General features: G+C 41.6%; 2 protein-coding genes across 2 annotated transcripts in view; both read right to left on the reverse strand.

The window, feature by feature from the left end:
- The window catches only part of clasp1a (cytoplasmic linker associated protein 1a), a 71,998-nt gene extending 56,988 nt beyond the window's left edge, over positions 1-15,010 (reverse strand). The window contains exons 1-2 of the mRNA XM_084545277.1: positions 14,676-15,010; positions 12,035-12,761 (exon numbers count right to left, since the gene is read on the reverse strand). Of these exons, the coding sequence (XP_084401403.1) occupies positions 12,035-12,232 (198 nt within the window). The 5' untranslated portion in view covers positions 12,233-12,761; positions 14,676-15,010. The remainder of the gene's footprint in view (positions 1-12,034; positions 12,762-14,675) is intronic.
- A 72-nt stretch (positions 15,011-15,082) lies between these two features.
- On the reverse strand, positions 15,083-18,809 carry nifk (nucleolar protein interacting with the FHA domain of MKI67). Its single transcript, XM_084545276.1, has 6 exons — positions 18,595-18,809; positions 17,494-17,622; positions 17,054-17,162; positions 16,679-16,890; positions 16,343-16,405; positions 15,083-16,112 (listed from the first exon to the last, which is right to left on the reverse strand). Exons 1-6 carry the CDS (start codon positions 18,715-18,717, stop codon positions 15,900-15,902), a joined length of 849 nt encoding a protein of 282 aa, XP_084401402.1. The 5' UTR covers positions 18,718-18,809; the 3' UTR covers positions 15,083-15,899.
- Positions 18,810-19,998: the final 1,189 nt, after the last annotated feature.

The following is a 19,998-nucleotide window of genomic DNA, read 5'->3' on the forward strand; positions in this document are numbered from 1 at the left end:
CACAAAGCTGTGTCATGCACACACCACCGTGACAGCTGCCAGACAGAATAGAGGAGGACATCACTCTGCAAGCAGACAAGAGTGTTAGGAAAGTGGCAGCAAACTATTATGACGACAAAAAACCAACTGGACATGGAGGCAGAGAGATAGCTGACTCAGGGTGTCATGCTGAAATTGCTTACACTCGGCACACTGAAATGGGAAGGGCAGTAGTTTGTTTGGGACTGATAAAGATTAGATTATACCGGGGTATTTCTGCAAATTAAACATAAGAGATATCTGCTAACATCTCCCAGCATCAGAGTGAATAAAAGAAGGTGCAGGGCTGGCTTCATCAACACTAGGTCCATGCTGATTGTGTTAAGAATAAAATAAGAGTAAGAACAATATCGTGCGTTGATTAAACAAATTTTGTTCTTCGTGTTCTTCATTTGGGTGTATCAAATGACATGCTGATCTAGGATTACATGCAGAGAGGCAGAATCAACAAAGATACAGGCACCTGTGTCAAGATGACACAAGATGAAATAATAGTATTATTGTTGTTCCACAAGTGTCCAAGTGAATGATTTAGCACAAGGCATGTATGCATGTTGCATTTACATTACTGATATACTGATGACGTTTCAGGAAAAAACAAATGGAGTGACGTGTTTCCAGGACACAGTACATGCTCTGACACAGGAATAAAAAGGAGACTGCTTCTCAATAAGTTACTGTGGTTCAGGTTTTCAAAATGAGCAATTCTAACATCAGTAGTTAGTCAGCAAAAGCTACAGAATCAGAACAGTTTACAGCAGTAGCAGTGTTCACCCTTAAAATGTTTCCAATTTGTGCAGTCTGGGAGTAAGACATTACATTTCTCTGAAGAGCCCAAGAGCCTTACTCATCCTTTTCCAGTACTTATCCTAGTGTCCCAGCATTGGTGCCTCAAGAGCTCAAGTCAATCACTTGTTTACTGTACTCTCATCTTCAAATTCTTGTTTAAAATCAGTACAGTAGATTACACTGCATGTAACACTTTAAGTGTGAATCCAAGCTGCAGTGTCTTTACATCATGGATAAAATAATATAAAAGGCTAAGAATACATTTCACTGCAATATGAAGACAGCAAGGACATTTCTGTATTGAACAAGACACTCTTTTGTCCCCAACACAGCACATGTCCATTATCATTTTGGACCATGACAAAGCACATTAGCTGGATTAGCTAATCCACTCTGTGGCTTCTTTCCTGCTAACTCAGCAGAATAAATGACCAAGCTGATAACACAGTACAGATATTAGAGTACCGGGCTGACACAGAGGAGAGCAGATCAAAGGGACGGTGACTGAATGAAAATACTGCCTAGAACCTCAAGAGTACAATCACAGGATTAGAGGTAGTCACTCAGGACCAACATTAGGGCCTTGTTCAGACACAGTACCATATGAAACACAACCATGTATTCATACCGGCCACATATATTATTACACATGTTCATTTTTTTTATATAAATATACGTCATGTGTCTGTCTAGTTCTGTCCTTGTCTTAAGTCACCTTATGATAAAAACACTACTGTGTGTCAACACACAAAAAAATGAAATCTGGCAGCATGTTGGCCAGTCACACATGTTGAAGTTTACATTTCTGTGAGATTATTTTGTAAATTTAACTGCTGTACCTACACTCAATGGTTATTTCATTAGGTACACTGATGAAAACAGTCCTGCACTAATTCTTAGCTTCATGAAGGTTATGGTCATTCAGTCTTTGTTTAAAACAACAGAGAGAGAGCTGTTCATTCAACCGTGTTTTAATTTTTGAGGCTGCGGTTTGAAGCACAATTGAATTGTATTGTGTTGTACTAACACATGTTTCTGTTATTTTGACAACCCCATTGTAGTCAGTGGGCTAAGCTAAATAACAGAAATACTTAAATTCAATCCAGTTTAACAGCACTCCCAAACTCTTATTTGAATTACTACCTTTCTGATGCTGTTTCAACTTAAACTGAACATTATTACAGCCACGAAGGGGGATTAAGTGCAGGACTGTTATTACGAGTGTATTTGTTTCCACTTGAGTATCTAATGAAGTGACAAGTGAGTATACACGTACTTAATAATAATAATAACAGAATGCCGCGGCAATAGCTGTTTACAACTGATGTATGACTGCAACATTTCTCAGTTCATTAATAAACTGGACGGTACATTGACGGTACATCTACTTCCAAGAAGTCCGGTCTAGCAGGTTGTGAGGAGATCACAGAGGCTGATTGGTCTGTTTTGTATTGAAGAGTTGACTGTCAACTTCACTGTTCAGGGAGGAAACGAGCAAGTGTCACCTCTGGCAGGGCAGGCCTGACTGGGCGCACACCATTTATGATGTAATCCAGTTGCTCAAGGAGAGGCTGGAGCATTATCTGCCATGAAGGACAATGCCATGCGCCTGGTTGTAACACAGGGGAGCTACTGTGTTACACAGGACGACACTAAAGGAAAACATCAAAGTCTAGGCTCGCTACTTAATTTCTGAAACAATGCATGCAAGCATGTTACGATCAGTTAAAAAGAATGGAACATAACCAAGCCTTGGAGCATTATTTTCACATATTAAAATCTGTATGTCCATGTGACCCATACAGATCACTTTAGAACAGGCAAATCTTTCCAAATTCTGTAGAAATCCTGTGTTACGGTATTCCACAGTGTTTGCTTTGCATGATGCTACAGCCCAATAAGTAACTAACTGCTATGTTTTGCTGCAAAGACCCTGCAGCAAAAACAAAACAATAAAAAAAGCAAAGTTACAGCTAGGCTTCATATCCACCGTGTTCAATGCAAGGGCACTGACACTTATATTAATACAATTCATTAATAACCTGTATATGAAAAAATCTAATCAAAATATACCCTACATTGTAGTATGAATGCACCTGCATTAGCAAAAGTCTGCATAACTAGGGTGAAAGAGAGAGAGTGAGCATGTGCATGTACCGTATGCTGTTCAGAAGCTCACATGGAGACATGATGCCTCCAAACAGAATGTGGCACATCCCGTTACTTACACACATTACTGTGTTTGCAACATGGAGTTCAGCTGAGACATAGACATGGACACAAGCCAGTATTCTGACAAGAATACAAACTGGCTCACTGACACTCAGCTGATCAACGTCTGCAGGTTGTTTTCTCAGACACACACACACACACACACACACACACACACACACACACACACACACACACACACAAATAAGAAGCAGCTGAGACAAGCTATAATGTGCGGTGACTTTCTCCTAAAGAGAACGGGAGGCAGTCCAACTAAGGCAGAACATTGTGGTTGATGTGACTATATCAGTGAGTGACAGGAGTATGCATGCCTTTGGGTGTGATTAAGCCCTTGGTGTGACTTCACCTGATATCCTTTGGTATAAGCCACAGTTTACTTTAGTTCTTCTAATTCTGGTTCTGATATTTCCTAGTTGCTAGCTAGGGAGAAGTGTGAGCACTGCAACAGGAGTTTTCCTCAGTTCTTCGTTTGCTGGGACCTTCTAGCTATCACATGTTCACATTCATCTCTGTACATCCTACACTGCCTTACGTTTGCACAATCACTGTCCCTTCTGTTCTTTTTGGAAGATCAAATAGTAATACTTGCTTGAGAAAGATCTTTCTGTCCTCAGATTGAATTACTGAACACTGAACACTAAAGATGGGGGGGGGGGGGGGGGCTGGACTGCAACAGTCAGCTCATGATATCATAATGCCATGCCTGTTATGGTCCTGGTGGAGTGCTGATAAGAATTTTTGGTCCGTCATTCATCTCTCAGCGTACTGTAATAGGAGACTCAACTGGCTGAGGCAGACTGGCCCGGGCTAAGCTGACTCAGTGGTCTATCTCTTCTCTCCATCTGCCAGACTGTTGTGCTCATAAACCACCAACTAATAGTCTGAAAGACAGAATTTCAAATTCTATTTACGACAGGATTTAGGCCGACTAACAGGGAAAAGCACATCTAACTTTCCCCCAAACTGTTGGCATGTGGACTAATTAAATGAAAAATGCACCGTTTGGACAACTGCAGGATAATCAAATCAGACTCCATCTCATTTGCATCCAATGCCATGTGGAGACGTGACGAAGTGGGGGATTGCAACACACGTGGAAATGCTAGCTTAACTGAGAAAAGAAGGGGAAAAAATCCACCCGCTGAGCAGATTAAAGAAGAGAGCAGATTATGACTGGGGTCTGCACCACAAAGGGTCCCACCACTGGACAGATTTTTACAGACAGTTATATGGGAAGATCACCAGGAAATGTGAATTTACAGCTGCTGCTGCTGCTGCTGGTGACAATGATGGTGGAAGTGATGGTGACACACAAAGGCATCATATTTCACTCAGTGCAACGCTAAATAAGCCAAGAAAGCAGAGACTGCTTTCACTGAGAGAAATAACAAAGAAAGGTTAAATTGACAAGGTTAAAAATAGGGTGGCAGTGAATGATAATTGTAGAAAGTGAGGAGAAAGAGAAAGCGATAACTGTGTGTGGGAAAGGATGAATAAGTGAGGAGGAATGCTACAGATCTTGCTGTATATCAACATGTACGAAGGACTACAAGGAATCCAAAAAAAAAGACAGATGCAGCAGTAGAACAGGACAGCAAACAGAGAAACAGGCCACTTGGTACGGATCCAGGCGCTGGGTGCTTTAAGTCTGGCTCTTACAGCATCAGCTCCTTTACTACACTCTCCTCCTCCTCCTCCTCCTCTCTAGCCACTGCTGTGTCATAAACATCATGGCGCAGCCCTGTAGCCAAGCTGGCTCTGCTGCCGTTGGACAAACGCACACAAACACTTTCCGCTCCATACTCTGCACCTCTGCATCCTGCAGCCCAGGACCGCACGCGCACCCACCACAGGCAGGGAGGCTCACTACGATCACACAACTGACTAGCAACCACATCATTAGCTTTTAATGGAACTGGCATTTAGCAAAATTAAACACTGCAGTATTTTCCTCCTCTTACTCTTCCATAAATAGTTGACAAGACAGAGTAAAAAGGGCTGCGACAAACACTCACTCTGATGTACAAATATAATCTTATTTCTTCCATTTTAGATGACAACAGACAGTAGGTTGTACTGTAGCTCACAGGCCACAGCCAGCTTGATTCACCAATCAGCTCCCAACCAGAAATACCCTTCCATGCTTGCTGCATAGGGAGGGACAATGATAAGTGAGGTTGAGAACCGGTTCCAAACCAAACAACAGTTAAACAGTGACGCTTTTGCACATCAGAGTCACGTGAATACCTTTAATCCACCATGTTTCCACAGTATTTAGAATCAGAGAACACTGCATGGATACTAAAAGCCTGTCTAGGCCTAAAATTAGATCGCTTTAGCTGTATTTCTCCAAGGTAAACAAATCTTACCTTCATTACATTTTATTTCAACACAATATTGCCCTGACCAAACTATGATAATACTGACTGCAGCAAATATCCCTTAAAGGACTAATTCCACCCTTTAATCCCAGACTAAAGCCATGTCCTTGGAAACACACTAAACACAAAGGACTGATATGGACAGATTTAAACCATTTTCATCAAATACTGTCATAAAAATAACGTAACAGAATTCTGAATGTGAGCGCTGTTACCAGAAATATTCATAAACAGTTTGGAAGGATTATTTTAAGTCGTAGTAAAACCGTCTAGAAAACACACAAAAAAAATGGTATTACTTTAGTTGAAGTAACTTGTTAAATCCAGGAATAGTCTAGTAGGTCATCAGGTTTAGGCTTGCAGTTCACTCGCATTTTTAAAAACGTGAATCCAGTATTGAATCCGATTAATAAAATCAAATTCTCTTCAGGATCTCCGGGTGTTTTGTTAGAATCGCTTCAGGTTTATTATTAAACCAATTTCTAAATGATATCAAACCAGTGTATTGTCCTGCTCTGCTCATATGAAATCCCACCACAGCAAGTTCCCACAACTCATAAGTCATGATTGCGCCTCCTGACTTCACACTAGCATAAATCCTCACATTGCCAGCCCTTCCCCAGCACTGTCTTTCTTGCGTTTCATAAATCAGCCAAATGTAGCAAAATCACAGCACACACCCGACATTTTCTTGAAACCTTTCCTTCAGCAGTGTTGCAGCTTAGTTAACGTGTCTAACATTAACTTTTAACATGGGACCATGGCCAGGATTCAAAGTTCTCTCTCACGCTGAAATAGACCTTGATGTTTACCTCAGGTACAGACATATTCAGTGGACATGGATTGAAACATTATACATCAGAACAGATGATGATTCATAAATGCTACTTCCATAAAGATCCACTAACTTTGCCAAAAGGTCATCTTTCCACAAAGAGTAAAGCAAGTCACTTACACAACAAAAGAAATTATGTTTCTGTTCGTGAGTGTGTACTTGCACTGTCTAGTGTCTAAGGTTAACAAAACCAAAAGTATAAGCCCTAGCTTTACAGTTTAAATACACACAGTAGACTCCACCTCTGCAGTGTGATGCAGTAAATGAAAGAGACATGTTATTGATCAAATAACCCCAGGGAGAGAGAGAGACACACACACACACAGAGAGAGACGGGAAAGTCAGCCTCATAAAAGAGCTAGACCCAAGTGTCTTGAAAAGTGTATTGAATTATCTTGTTGATTTTGCTGGCCGACATGGACTAAAGCTCTTCACGGAACCAGTCTGCCCATTACTTTTAATTATTTTTCAATTAAGATTATCATTAGCATCCTTAGTGGGCAATGTTTGGAGCTGTCCCATCCTGCTCAATAAAACAAACATTCAGACTCATGTCAGGCTAAATTGTTTGACTGGTCCATACATTTGTTACTGGAGAGTAAAACCTACTCAAGCACCACAATCTTCTTTTGCTATATAGACAAGGCAATGCTACCTCTGCAAAATATGTACAGCCCGGGGTTCATTTTATTTTAAAGCTATTTGACCACATAAATGGGTGGTAACAGAATCCTGAAGAGACATGCAATGCTCCCATTCCACTGTGTGTTTTTGCTTCAGATGCTGGAACAGGTTTACCATGCTGATATGGTTAGTTCTAAACTCCTGACAATCATTCAATCCTCCTAACTGGACCTTGCTACCTTTCTTTAGTATCGTTTCGTCATCTTCAGTAGCTGAGTCTCCAAGGAAAGGGAAGCAGCCTATGTTATTGTTTCAACTACAGACAACAGCCCGCAAACAAAAACTTATCCAACATACTGCACTCATCTACTGGAAGTTGCATCACTTTGTTTCCACTGTTACTTGTCACTTTCTCCATCTCTTCAGCTTCACTCAATTGTCGGTCTAGATAATATATTGGGTTTACTTTGACCGGTTTTGGGGGTTCTCTCATACTGGGGCTGAATAATATGCCAATGGGTTTTCAGTGTTAAATATTTGGGTAGGCAGGCTGGAATTTTGTCTCTCTGCAGATACATATATGTACTAATACTGAACTATATCCACATTAATCTCACATTTAGCAATGCTGTCTGCTGAGACTAAAGCTAACTAATGTAAGCACTTGAAATGTTGCCAGAAGGAAATGGTTTTCTTTTTTTATAGGCCACGTTATTTGCTGGACAATATCCTGTTGAGACATTATATTCCCCTGCAGGGCAACAGAAACAGCCTTTTATGAGTGCGTCTTCAAAGTGATGTCATTCAGCTGCAACCTCAAACATTTTGCTGTCTCAGAGTGTGAGTACCCTGTAACTAATCATCTGTCCGGGCTTTGATGATGTCAGCAAACCAGTCCTCCCTTCGGACACTAAAGAGCCACCACAAACAAAGAGCTAGGACGTTATTCTTCCTTTTTTTCCAGTTTTTCTAAAGCACATTTTCCTCAGTGCACTGCAGTTCAGCGACAGCCTGAAGCAAGTACACCACATGACACTCAATTGTGTTTTGTTTATGCTGGTCGCACTTTTTTCGCAAAACTTTAGACTCGGAGACCAGAAAGCTGTTTATTTTTGCTGAATGAAGACAGAATTACTGACATTATCGTCCTGTATAAAACCACAGAGCACAGTAATAAGCAGTGGAGAAATGGTTTCCACACAAGGAAACAAAGCCAGTAAGCAGCCGCCAAAGACACTACCAGTCCCTAGCGCTGAGTATGAGAAACACAACCTTAGACATATTTCACAAACAGTTGTGGCTAAGCTGGCCAAAACCCCAAGAGCAGCCTGACACAGTGCAGGCGATGCAAGGGTAGTCATGCTAAGTTCCTAAGGCATCTGCAATTGAGCAGAAAGCGGAGCTACAAAGCAGACAGAACAGAGCTGACTGGCTGGTGGTCAGGACTAGAGGAAAATGGAAGAGTGCATTGTTTTATTTAATTTGTTTTGTGCACTGGGACAAGCCTGAACAAATACACATCAGATCTTAAGACCGTCTCTAGAAGAAAAAGTAAGAAAATGCCTCGTCTGTGGTTTCCTCAGCCTACCGAGCCCAGACCGGGTTGAACAACATTACAGGTGGCACCAGGTTGTCTGCGCGATCACTTCAAGGCTCGTCAAGCCGGAAATTGGTCCTGCCAGCCTGAATTGATTTAGTCAGTAAAGCAGTTCAGTTCCCATGCTCAGCTCTGCACATACAATTGTAAGACAGAAAACGATGGAGAGGAAAGGTGACATGATGGATTATTACTTAAAGGACCCTATCTGGTCTCCTGGAGCAGGAGGTGTGAAACAAGACAGATGACAGGGGGACTGACGTACAAACTGTATTCTGGTTTATGGTTTGTTGTAAAAATGCACACCTATGTCAAACAGGTGGAGTGTGAAATGAAAAAGCTGATCTAATATTATGTATTCCTTTGTGTTGTTTTCATGCCAAGAGCATTTTTAAGGCAAATATGCAATGATTGGTTTTATTAAAGGGTAAACTTCAACGAATTTAAAATGAGGCCAAGAACTGAGGTTTCTTATCAGGGTTTACCATTAGTGAAAGGTCAATTGAAAAAGAAAAGAATAGCTTGCATGATCACCATGCTAGAATCATCCAGGTCAATTTGTTTTAAGCTGGTCAGTGCTGTATGTATGGAGACTGATGCATATTGAGGTGCTGTGCTTGCTGTGTTAGAGAGAGCTAAGTGCAAGTCCGAAATTCCCTCGCCCACAATTTATTTATGGCTTAATGTTGGTTTGGAGTCGCATAGATGGGAACAGATTATGCTCTAGCAATGATCGTCTGGGCCAATCAAGTCGTTTGGGCGGGCTTAATGCGGTGACGGACAGACGAGTAACAGCAACATAGTCATACATGTTATCTGAGCATCATGGAGTTGAGTTTGTTCGCAGCAAAAAGGCTCTGGTCGGTGTAAATGTTGTGAAATAGGCAAATGTGAATTTAGAGGTGGGCGTGGTGTCTGCTGGACAGTTACGGAGCACAGAGGGAACAATTCAGACGTCAAGCACAAGCAGACGTGCCCAGGAACACACTGAGACAACTACCACACTAAATGTAACTTTATCCAGAGATTGCAGATCATCTACAAAGCCTTTCAGTGTACTTGGGACACAGAGGCCACTCAGTCTTGCTTCCTTGTTAGCGCCACAACCTCTGCATAGAGCCAATCATTAGGTTCTTGCAGACTTGATTTGAGTGGATTTAACAGCTGAAACACAGCTGGGAGGAGCTTGACACACCCCGAGGGGGACAGTACACGCAGCAGATTTCTCTACCACATCTACCACACATATGACATTTTTCACTTGAAATTCTTCGTGCATGAATCCCACAATGCCTTTACTTAGAAACACAATAGCCTAGCAATGAAGATTACTGTTGTGAGAGAGCACTTCCAAGACACTGCTGGTCACACTGCATGTTGAAACAAGTGTGTGTGATCAGTGTCTCATCACAGTCAGCTGTAAACAAACAAAAGTTTACTGTCAGTTGAAAACATACTGTGATGCACAACCATTACAGGCTGAAACAGATATACAGAAAATCTCCCTATGCGCTCATGCCTGGCACTGTAAAAACGGATACACAGTATTCCTCTTGGTAACCTTTTGATGTGTTAGGAAAAACAGAAACAATACCAGCGTTGCTGTAGTAACAATTTCATTTGTTCCAGAAATATCTAATAATTTGACTCCAAACCAAACAGTATTGTTACCTTATCCTGATCTTGAACCCTTCCAGTCTGACATACAAGGAATAGTACACTGACTGATTCTGTACCTCTGCGACATTCCCCTATCGTTGACTTCTCAACAAACCTGTACAACAATCTAACGTGTGTTACCCAAACATAAAATGGATACGCAGCAGAGAGCACACTGAGTGACTAAAGGCTACAGTTAGGTTGAGGTTAGATGACTGGAAAAGACTGTAACTTTCTTTCTTTAAACCATTGCTAGGTTTTAGACACATCCCCCAAACCTCCATTTATGGCAAATGTATCCAATACCCCCTCTCTCTCTCTCTCTCTCTCTCTCAAACTAAATACTTTCCACATTAGTTGCCAAGTGATCAGCTAGGCCTGTGCTGAGGATACTGCCTGTGTTGAGCTAACTAACATCATGACTACCGCCTGAAAAACTAGACAGCTCTTTTTTAACTAGTCCAATCACACTTTTAAAAGACTCAACTAAGCTATAGCAAGCTTTTGAAGACCGAATACAAAAGCAACCCAAAATAACATTTAAGTAATTTCACCTTGAAACTCTAAGGAGAAAAGAACTATACAACAGAGCGGAAACAGCCCCAACTTTGAGTCTGGCACAATTTAAAGAAGTTTGTCCTCAACTAAAAAGCACTCATTTTTGGTAGCTCTCCTCTCTACTATCTGCAAGCTCTGTTGTCACACTACTCCTTCATCTGAGCAGGAATCTGGCCAGAGCCAATTAAACACCCTCCTGCTCCATGTTCCACTCCACACGGGAGAGGAGCATGTGATAATTTGAACCATATCATCCAGGTACAACTGGTGATACAACATGGAGACTGCACAGGCATGAAGTGAAAAAAAGCGTAGCTAAAAACCTTCTCTTACTGAGCTACAGTGTGGAGGGCACTGGGGCAGGCTGGGCTTTGTTCACGCAGATATCTCTGACATTTCTAGGCCCACATGGAGCACAAGCAGCATATCTCAACATGAAATCAGAGTTTTAGTGTTAGTAAACAATGGGTTTTCACAGATAAGGCAGAGAAAGCTTCAGGATTGGGGCGCTGAAACAGCTGCTGATGTAATCACTTTTCAGGGCCAGATAAAAGTGTGGCCTAGATTGAACTCCAAAATGAAGCACAATCAATAACAGAACAAGAATGCTGTCCAGCTCCATGGTGAAGGGAAACAATAATATTATGTGCCCCCTACCTAAGAATACTTTGCTTTATCGCACAACAAAACACTGATTGTGGTGCTTGAAAAACTGGAAATTTTTTCTTAAACAAACTAGAAATGATGTTAAGAAAGTACAGTATGTACTCCAAAAAACGAAACAAGAGAATTCTGCCACAAGCTTATACTTGTTTAGCTGTTTACCAGTTGCTCTAACACCAGTCATACTAATTATTTGTATAAGGTAAACTTTCAATATTCAGCCCTGCTTAGACAGCTGAAAACTAATCTTATCTTGATGACTAATAGCCTATTAAACCGTTCAATTTAAACCATAAAGTACTCTTATATCTAACATGACCAGTTGTGCTCACCACCTGAACCCTGACAGTTCCTAATAACATCCCAAACCGCACCTTAAGCATGTTGTTAAACAAAACACTACCTTTGTGAGAAGAGTGTCAGTCAGCAACTGACAGACACTTCTGTGGGAGGAAAATTGTTTTTTTAATTGAGGATAGAAAAAACATTTGGATTAAAGCCTACAGTAGTCTGCTTTTGTCAGAAAGGAGAACCATAATGTTATTGGGCAACAGTTAAAGGCGTAAATCTGTGTGGATGCAGGTTTGTGAAGGCCTTCAAACAACTGGATACTTTCCCACAACCGCTTTCACAGCCTGACTCATCATTTAAGTTTACCTTGAAGTTGCTAGAGTTGACCCAGGAGGTGGCAATGCCATCAACCATCTTGTCCAGCGCTGTCTGATCTTGCTCCAGGTCATGAGACTTCTCTTTGTCCAAAATGTAATCAATGATCTCCTGCCCCACCTGCAGCCGACGGCCCACATCCTTCTGCAGAACCTGGGTCAGGCAGTTCTCCATGCTGGGCTCCACCATCCTCTCCTCTGAAACACAGACCCTCTGGTTTCCTCAGTCTGCCCGGCTGTATGATTGACTACCCACTAGCAATTCGCCACTGCTCAAAGCAGCAGGAATGACAGCTAAACAAAAGGAGTCCCACTTGGTAAGTATGTGGCTAGTTGACCCGGAAAAGGGAGAAAAAGGGAAGAGGCCAGTGTACACAGTCAGTTTGTATTTTTATCCCTGAGGACAGGCCTTGATTTTGTGCCAATCGCTAGCTTGCTAGCAAGCTAGTGGCTGTGCCCTAGGGATAGATGGAGCAGGGCTTGGGGAATGGCAGCAATGCAGCATGTGTGTGTCTGGACAGCAGCTGGGGAAAGTTTACTACTCCCTCCCACTTGTTTTTTTTCCCCCTCTTCGTCTCTTGGAGGAGCTTGAGCCAAACCGCTACAGCAGGGGTAGATGGTTGGATTTGGCAAGCTGCAGCCAAGGCAGCAAATGGAGATGGATGGAGAGGGCTATCTTAGTGCTCCATGTCTTGTCCGCAAATTTGTCCCGAGTTGCCCTTGAGGAGTAAAAAAAAAAAAAAAAAAAAAGACAACAGATTACAGTAAGTATGAAACATCTTAATTTCAATCGATTGCTTAATTTAAATTCAATAGAAGCATTATTCATAAATCCTTATTGATTTGCCTCCAGGTACACACTGCATTTATTTCAGACTTTGAGCTTGTATTGACTTTGTATTTCATACAACAGTATAAATACTGGCCATGTCAATTTAAAAGATCAAGTGTCACTTGTTCTTTTCTGGCACTTTTGGTTTCAAAATATGCTAAACAATAATTAAAACAATAGCCACTGATTTATCTCTTGACTGAAACGACTAACTGCTTCCACAATATGTGCATCTTTGTGGCCACAGCTAAGGGAAGACAACTTCTAGTTTCATGATTCCATGGACAATATCTCTGTGGACATAGCCACATCCATAAAGATTTTTTTTTTTTTTTTTTTTTTTTTACAATTTGATGAAGAGCCCAATCCAACTGCTTTAAACAAACTGGATTGTAAGCCAAGCCTTCTCAGCCAACAACCTTTAGTGGCAAATTCACTAATGTTCTTCTAGATGACTGGGGGCAAATATGTAGCCGGGTTCCAACATCTTGTGGAAAGACTTCCCGGAAGAGCAGATCACCATCAATGCTCAAGAGTATGACAATAACAAGCGCATGTGGGTGCAGTATTTAGGTAATAAAATACTTGAAAATACAACAAAATTATGTGAAAAGTTGAAAATAAAGGTTTGACACTTTCAATCTCTGTCATAAAATACAGGAACTGCAGGCTGAGCTTTAGTAGCAGTTCCAAATAAATAAGACATTGTAGCTTATTCACTCCCGTTCCAAACTGCTCGATCATACGCTGAGAGGTCTCCGTAACTTCAAATGACCCCAGGTGTTTTGTTAACAAGATTATCAAGCAGAAAAGATTGCGTACACCGCTGCTATCAGCTGACAGGCCTTTGTTCTGGGAGGTGAAAACTGAAGAAGATAGATGCGCGCCAGATTTACTGGACTATGGCCTTCAAGGTGTCATGTGAGGTACTTTCTCCTTATCAGTACAATCTTCTCAGGCAGAAAAATAAATCAGTGTGAGCTCTTCCTGCTTCGACATAGTTGACTGATGTGTTTGTTTGTTTGTTTGTCAGGTGGGGCCTGTGTCTCTGGTTAGATTTGACATTCAGATTGAAACTAAACTAAACAAATAAGTGGCTATAAGACAACAGTAATATATATTTATATTATATGACATATATGACATATATATTTTAATATGTCAGTGTCTATAAATTACAGTATGAATTGACAATTAAGTGTCAGGATTTCTGTGTATAAGTGTAAATAAATCTAATAAAAAAGCTGGTCTGAGGTTCATACATGTATAAAGTGCATTTAGTATAAAACATATTATTATAAAAAATTTTCACTTGTCAACTGCCATAACAATTTAATTTATTCCAGACTGTTCTTATGCCATGTTCTAATATATATTTTTTAAAGTCGAATTTCAGAAATCCTCATGCTCACAGATATGCTCGGTGTGTGTTTATTCTGACAAACACACCTCTGCTTTTGTGCTGCGTTAGCCGAGTCCCGGCTAGCTCTCAGCCTGACCATCACTGCTAGCACTGCGACTTGACAGCCCCCAGACTCTGCTAACGTAAAACAAAAGCTGCCACAGAATTTCAACGCCGTGGCCACGAAAGGCTCCTCCCTTTTTACCTCTAAAACAGCTGTCGAACCTTTCCATCTTGCCAGGCTGAGTAGGCGAGTGTGAATAAAAGCTAAAGCTAGCCCCTAGCGGAGCCCTACCTTTCAATGAAACGTCAGTTCACAGCCAGCACACAGCACAAAGAAGGAGAAAATGTGACAAGGAGGCGAGGAGGTGTTGCTACATCATTCATGCTTCTACTTACCATATCCCGCATAAACGCCGCCGCTCGTTTAGACGCTCAGCTCGTAATTCTTGGTGTACATAAACAGTCTACGGCCTCAAATCTCTCCTGTTTCTTTCTCTTACTCTCTCCACCCGGAATGCTGCCTGCAGGACAAGAATGGGATCGTCGTGCGCATGCGCAGTCGATCCAGGGATGATGTTGGCACTTGGAAAACTGTCGCATGGCAATCGGCAGTGCTGAAAGTGTGTGATCATCATCCGCCCGGCCTCTGGCGACATCTACTGGACACATGGAGTATATGTGCCTCTTTTAATTAGGAACATAACCTCTGTTGCAGAGGTACTAAGCAGCAAGTTAAAGGCTCTGTAACTGCCTCAAGACAAAATGGCGACACTGGAGTAAATATCTGGAAATACAGATGTTCTTGGCCCTAAAATGACAATTTAGAGCTCAATAAATTAAACATGTAGATTTTTTTATTGATCAAAATACAGGTAAAATCAACTGCAAACATACAACCAAATTATTTTTTTGTCACAAAGGCACCAACACTATTGATGAAATTAATTATGATTATATTTTACTACCCATTGATTTTTGATTAATATAGGCTTAACAACCGAGCAGTACGTTTTAACAAATAATTTAATGATAGTTTCATGTGAATTTAAAGGATTTTAAAGAGGAAAAAAAACAGCACAGGCACCTCTCATAACAGATTGCTCTGCTGGCTCCATCTCACTAGGTCATGACATTGTGCCAGCATGCTAAAAGACATTTAGCCTTCTATCATTTACTCATGTACCTCCCTTATAGTGACCAACTGGGTAATGGAATAACAGCTCAACAATACATTCTCACATTTATTTTTAAAGATCATACTTTACAGAGTAGAAATTAAACCAAGTTTCTAGACAAGTGTTTTTACAAAGCAACACACAAAGCTGCTGTATCTTGCCCTCACTCAAAGCCCAGTATGGCAACGGAAACAGCCTTATGGAGAGCGGCTTTTGATAAAAGACGTCCAGGCGCAAATGCTGCCATCAGTCGGGCTCACTGGGATGAATGTGTCAGCACCCTCCATGGTACTAACAATAATACCCACAGTTAGAGTGGTATCTTACATAAAAGCATCTTTCTAGTTGTAATGTGATTTTCACATACAGAAAGACACAGTTCATGATCCTGATGTGTGTATCTTTGCTCTGACAGCCAAAGTCCAAAATACAACACTCAAGATTTTCACTGCTCCTCTGCATCCTCTTCGCTTGCTTCCTCACTCTCCGAGTCGTCCCCTGCATCCTCGCCCTCGTCGCTCTCACTCTCCTCCTCTGAGCGCTCTTCATCTACATCTACAGCTGGCATCTTGATGACGATCTCGTCATCTGCGTCATCATCGGCAGCCATGGACTTCCTCCTCTCCAGTACGGAGGGCGTGCAGACTGGAGTGGCATCCTGAAGTGGAAGATAGGCTCTCATTAGTGATCTGTATTGTTTAAAGGTTTCATGATTTTCTCGAGCTGATGTTGGCACATGGGTTTTATCACGTAGCCACTGAGAGACACACGCAATAAGCTTAATGCACCACAGTACTATAGGCACAGTTATCTGACTCCAGAGCACGGACAGACCTGGGGTCATTTTCAGTCTGTGCCAAAGCTAAACGTAATAAGTGTGGTCCTTACATCACTACACGTAGATGCATTCATGGCGTCAGAGGACTTCTTCTTCTGAGGCACCTGAGCAGCCTGGAAAAGTCAAAAGAGTAATGAAACAATGGCTAGATTAGATCAGGAGAGTATGCCAAAATATCAACGTTCATTTAATGTTTTCAAACTTTGAAGATAATGACTAATAATCTTACACTAATGTGAACAACAGTAAACTCCCAAGCAAATATTAAGTAAGTAAATGCAGTATTTACGGTTTCCTGATTATTCCACTGACTACTTTTTTGTCCAAACTGTTACACGACAATTAGCTGTCATTTCAAGTAACTACACCAGATTTAAAGCACTTACAAATCCTGGAAAGTCATAGTCAATGCCATGTGCTGCGAGCCTCTTGCGGAGCTTCGACTCTTTGCGCAGGAGCTTCTCTGTCATCTTGGCGACCTGCTCTGCCGAGTGTTTCTTATTGTAGCGTTTCACAGCAGGCTGTGAGGGTTTTTTAAATTGCCTCTGGGAGCCAACAAACATCTTCTCATGCACTTTCTCTGGTGGAATAACGTGACCTGGGAAATGGAAAGAGACACAAACAGGCTTAATTAAATTCATACATAAATAAATGTCTAACAAAACCGATGTAAGTGTAAAAATCTTTGGCGTCTGACCGATATTTCATATCATATTATTTGCTGGTGAATAAAAAAAAACTTGTAGGAGAACAATACTTACATTGGATGAGCCTCTCTCCCATGAGGTAATTGTTCATAGTCTCCGCAACAATCTTAGCAACTTCATCACAGTCAAACTCTACAAAAGCATAGCCTTTGCTTCCACCAGTCTGCAAGCAAATTAATGTGACAAGAGTAAGTAAAAATGATGTTAATACCACATAATCATTGTTTATTCAAGCAATTTCCATCAAATGCTTTTATACTATGGATTCAAATACACAAATTTAGTTTTTCACCATGTGTCTGTAGGCACATGGGTTTTATCATTCTGCTACTAAATGCAGCAGGTGATAAGCTTAATGCACCAGAATACTTTAGGCTCAGTTATCTGAACTCAGACCACTGTTACATCTGAGAACATTTTCAGTCCAAGCCGAGTCTAAATATAATAACAAATTTGTTGCACAAACACGTTTGTCACAGCGCGTTCAGCGTTACCTTCTTGCTCCTGGATAACCGCAGCCTCAGGATGTTCCCAAACTGTCCGAAGTAAGTTCTGAGCTGAGGCTCAAACAGCCCCATCGGCAGGTGGCCGACATAAACCACTCCTGGAGTAAAACGGCTCACCTATAGAAAAAAATTAATAAAATAAACAATACAGTAAACTAGAAGAACAGTGGAGTCAGCGCATTGTGTTTCTTAACAATGAACAAACTGTTGTCAATCATATGGACAACCCTGACCACCCTCTCTGACAAGTGGACACACAATGGAGCACCACTCAAGGACTGTTACATCTGTCCTTGCACCAGTCTGTACAACTCCTCATTGGTGTGTGACAGATGACACTAAACTGATTGCCAGATTTTGCACATGGCAGAATTCGATTAGTGTGATTTCATTTTTTAATATTCAATCATTTTATTTCTTATTTAATGATTATATATGGTATAATAAGTGGCTGTACATTTCCCAGTTAAGGATTAATAAAGTATCCATCCATCCATCCATCCATCTAGCTTCTTAACGTCATTAGCTTATGCAAATCTTGCCGTAAAATAAATGTATTTTTGATAGAATTACATTTTTATACATGTTTATACATTGTACGTACTGAATTCACTGGTATTGCTTGTGAGGTTTGTATTTGGGACAGCCGGGACTCTGGTTATTTAGGCTATAGTATAATTATATGGAAAAGACCTATAAGACTAGAAACAGTCAAGACTCACGACCCATGCCCGACATGTACGTCGAGTAGTGGTCGCTTTGAAGACCTGTAGGCCTATAACACAGTCTTATGTTGAGCGTGTCATTCTTTTTCTTTCTTTGATCCAATTTAAAGCAGCTGATGTTAAATATCCTGGCGGCCATTTTAATTATAGGCTACCGGTCTCTGTGTAAACTACAGAAACAAGAAAAGCACATGGTCAGGCCGTTAACAGTGGACATGGCTTATTTTTAATACCAGCTCACAAATCTAGACATGCCCCGAAAAGGAATATCCGTTTAATGTGGAAGTAAAACCTGAAAAAAAGGCATAACTCGAGTAAGAAGTTCACACGTTTCTTTCAGGGCCACAATTTCACGTCGACCCACCTTGCCGGATTTCTTCTTCTTCACCTCCTGCACCTTCTTCTTGAACTCGGACTCTTGCGCTGGGTTCAGCGCCAGCAGCTCCTTGGCCGGCTCTGAAGCGGTGTCTGCTTTACTTTCGGTCATTTTGATGAACTGGTGGTGATACGCCACATAAATTGGAAGACTGAAAACAACGCAGTCAACGAACTCTGTGCAAGTCACGCACGTTGATTCGACTGCATCCGGATGCACATGTGGTGCCAACCAAAGAGAGTCTGGGGGGGAAGTGTCATTTACGCTGGTGTGCTCTGCTTGGCGCCACCTATAGGCGCGGAGGAGTAGGTCAAGACTTAACACGACAGAGCTGTCGGCTGTTGCTGCTCCGAATAAAGTTCATCGAGTGCTGATCAGCGACCGATAGTCGTGTCTCCATGGTAACGCAGTGTTTGTGGCGGTGGTTGGTTGCCATAGTTACAGCCGGTAAGTAGCGGGTGATTCATAACCAAAGTTAGACGCAGTACGTCTCCTCTGTGGTTTATAGAACAAAAACAAAAGAAATACACTCAACAACAACTTGACAATATAGAAGAGGGTTAGAGACACTGTAGAAAATAAATAAATAAAGTGTGACTTTATTCTCAGAACGATGCATCTCTACAAGCAACTAGGACTGAGATTGTAGGAGCTAGTAGCTAGGGGCTAGGAGGTAGGAGCTAGGGGCTAGGAACTAGGGCCCAGGAGGTAGGAGGTAGGGGCTAGGAACTAGGGGCTAGGAGGTAGGAGGTGGGAGTGCCCATCCAAACCAGTGGGACGTGGGACTTATCCTACCTGAAATGTACTAGCTCCTACTTCTAAGCGTTCGAGGCAGTTGAAGTGGAATGTAAACAGAAACCATGGACGAGCGCCGCGCTAAACTGATACTCGCTTTGTTTTTGAAGAGGCATTTTGACTGTCAGCAATTCAGTCTACTTACATACACAAACGAGATGGAAGAGGCCAAACTGCGGATGAGTAATTATGCACTGTAGTCTTCGTCGTTGCTAAATTGCTTCTAAAAAGTCTAAAATCATCTAAAGGTCACATACAAAATATGTAACGTTATCCATTTGCACAGCTACGTGTTGTCTTACCCCTTCCCCTATTAAACGCTACAAAACTGTATGACAGTAAACAAATTGCATGTTTATATGACAAAATTGTCCTGATGTAATGTCAATCAATATTGAATCAATGAGTTTGAGCGCACAATATAAACGACGTGAGACTCCATGGGCGCCGCCATTATCCTCCGACTTAATTTTGGTGAGGTCGGGGTAGGTCGAGCTCCCCCGAGTTCGCCGGTAGGAGGTTCTACTTCGACAGGCATTCCAGTGCACTTTTCCTAGTTGGAGGCAGGATAAGTCCCACGTCCCACTGGTTTGGATG

The sequence above is a fragment of the Chelon labrosus genome (genome assembly GCF_963514085.1).
Source record: "Chelon labrosus genome assembly, chromosome: 5".
Classification (NCBI taxonomy): Eukaryota; Metazoa; Chordata; class Actinopteri; order Mugiliformes; family Mugilidae; genus Chelon; species Chelon labrosus.

Bases quoted from the DNA above. Each gene is read 5' to 3' on its own strand.
- nifk (XM_084545276.1), bottom strand. From the start codon at position 18,717: ATGACCGAAAGTAAAGCAGACACCGCTTCAGAGCCGGCCAAGGAGCTG. The intron at 16,406-16,678 runs GTAAGTGCTTTA...TGACTTTTCCAG, and splicing joins ACTATGACTTTCCAGGATTT to GCTGCTCAGGTGCCTCAGAA. The intron at 16,113-16,342 runs GTAAGGACCACA...CTTCCACTTCAG, and splicing joins ATGCATCTACGTGTAGTGAT to GATGCCACTCCAGTCTGCAC.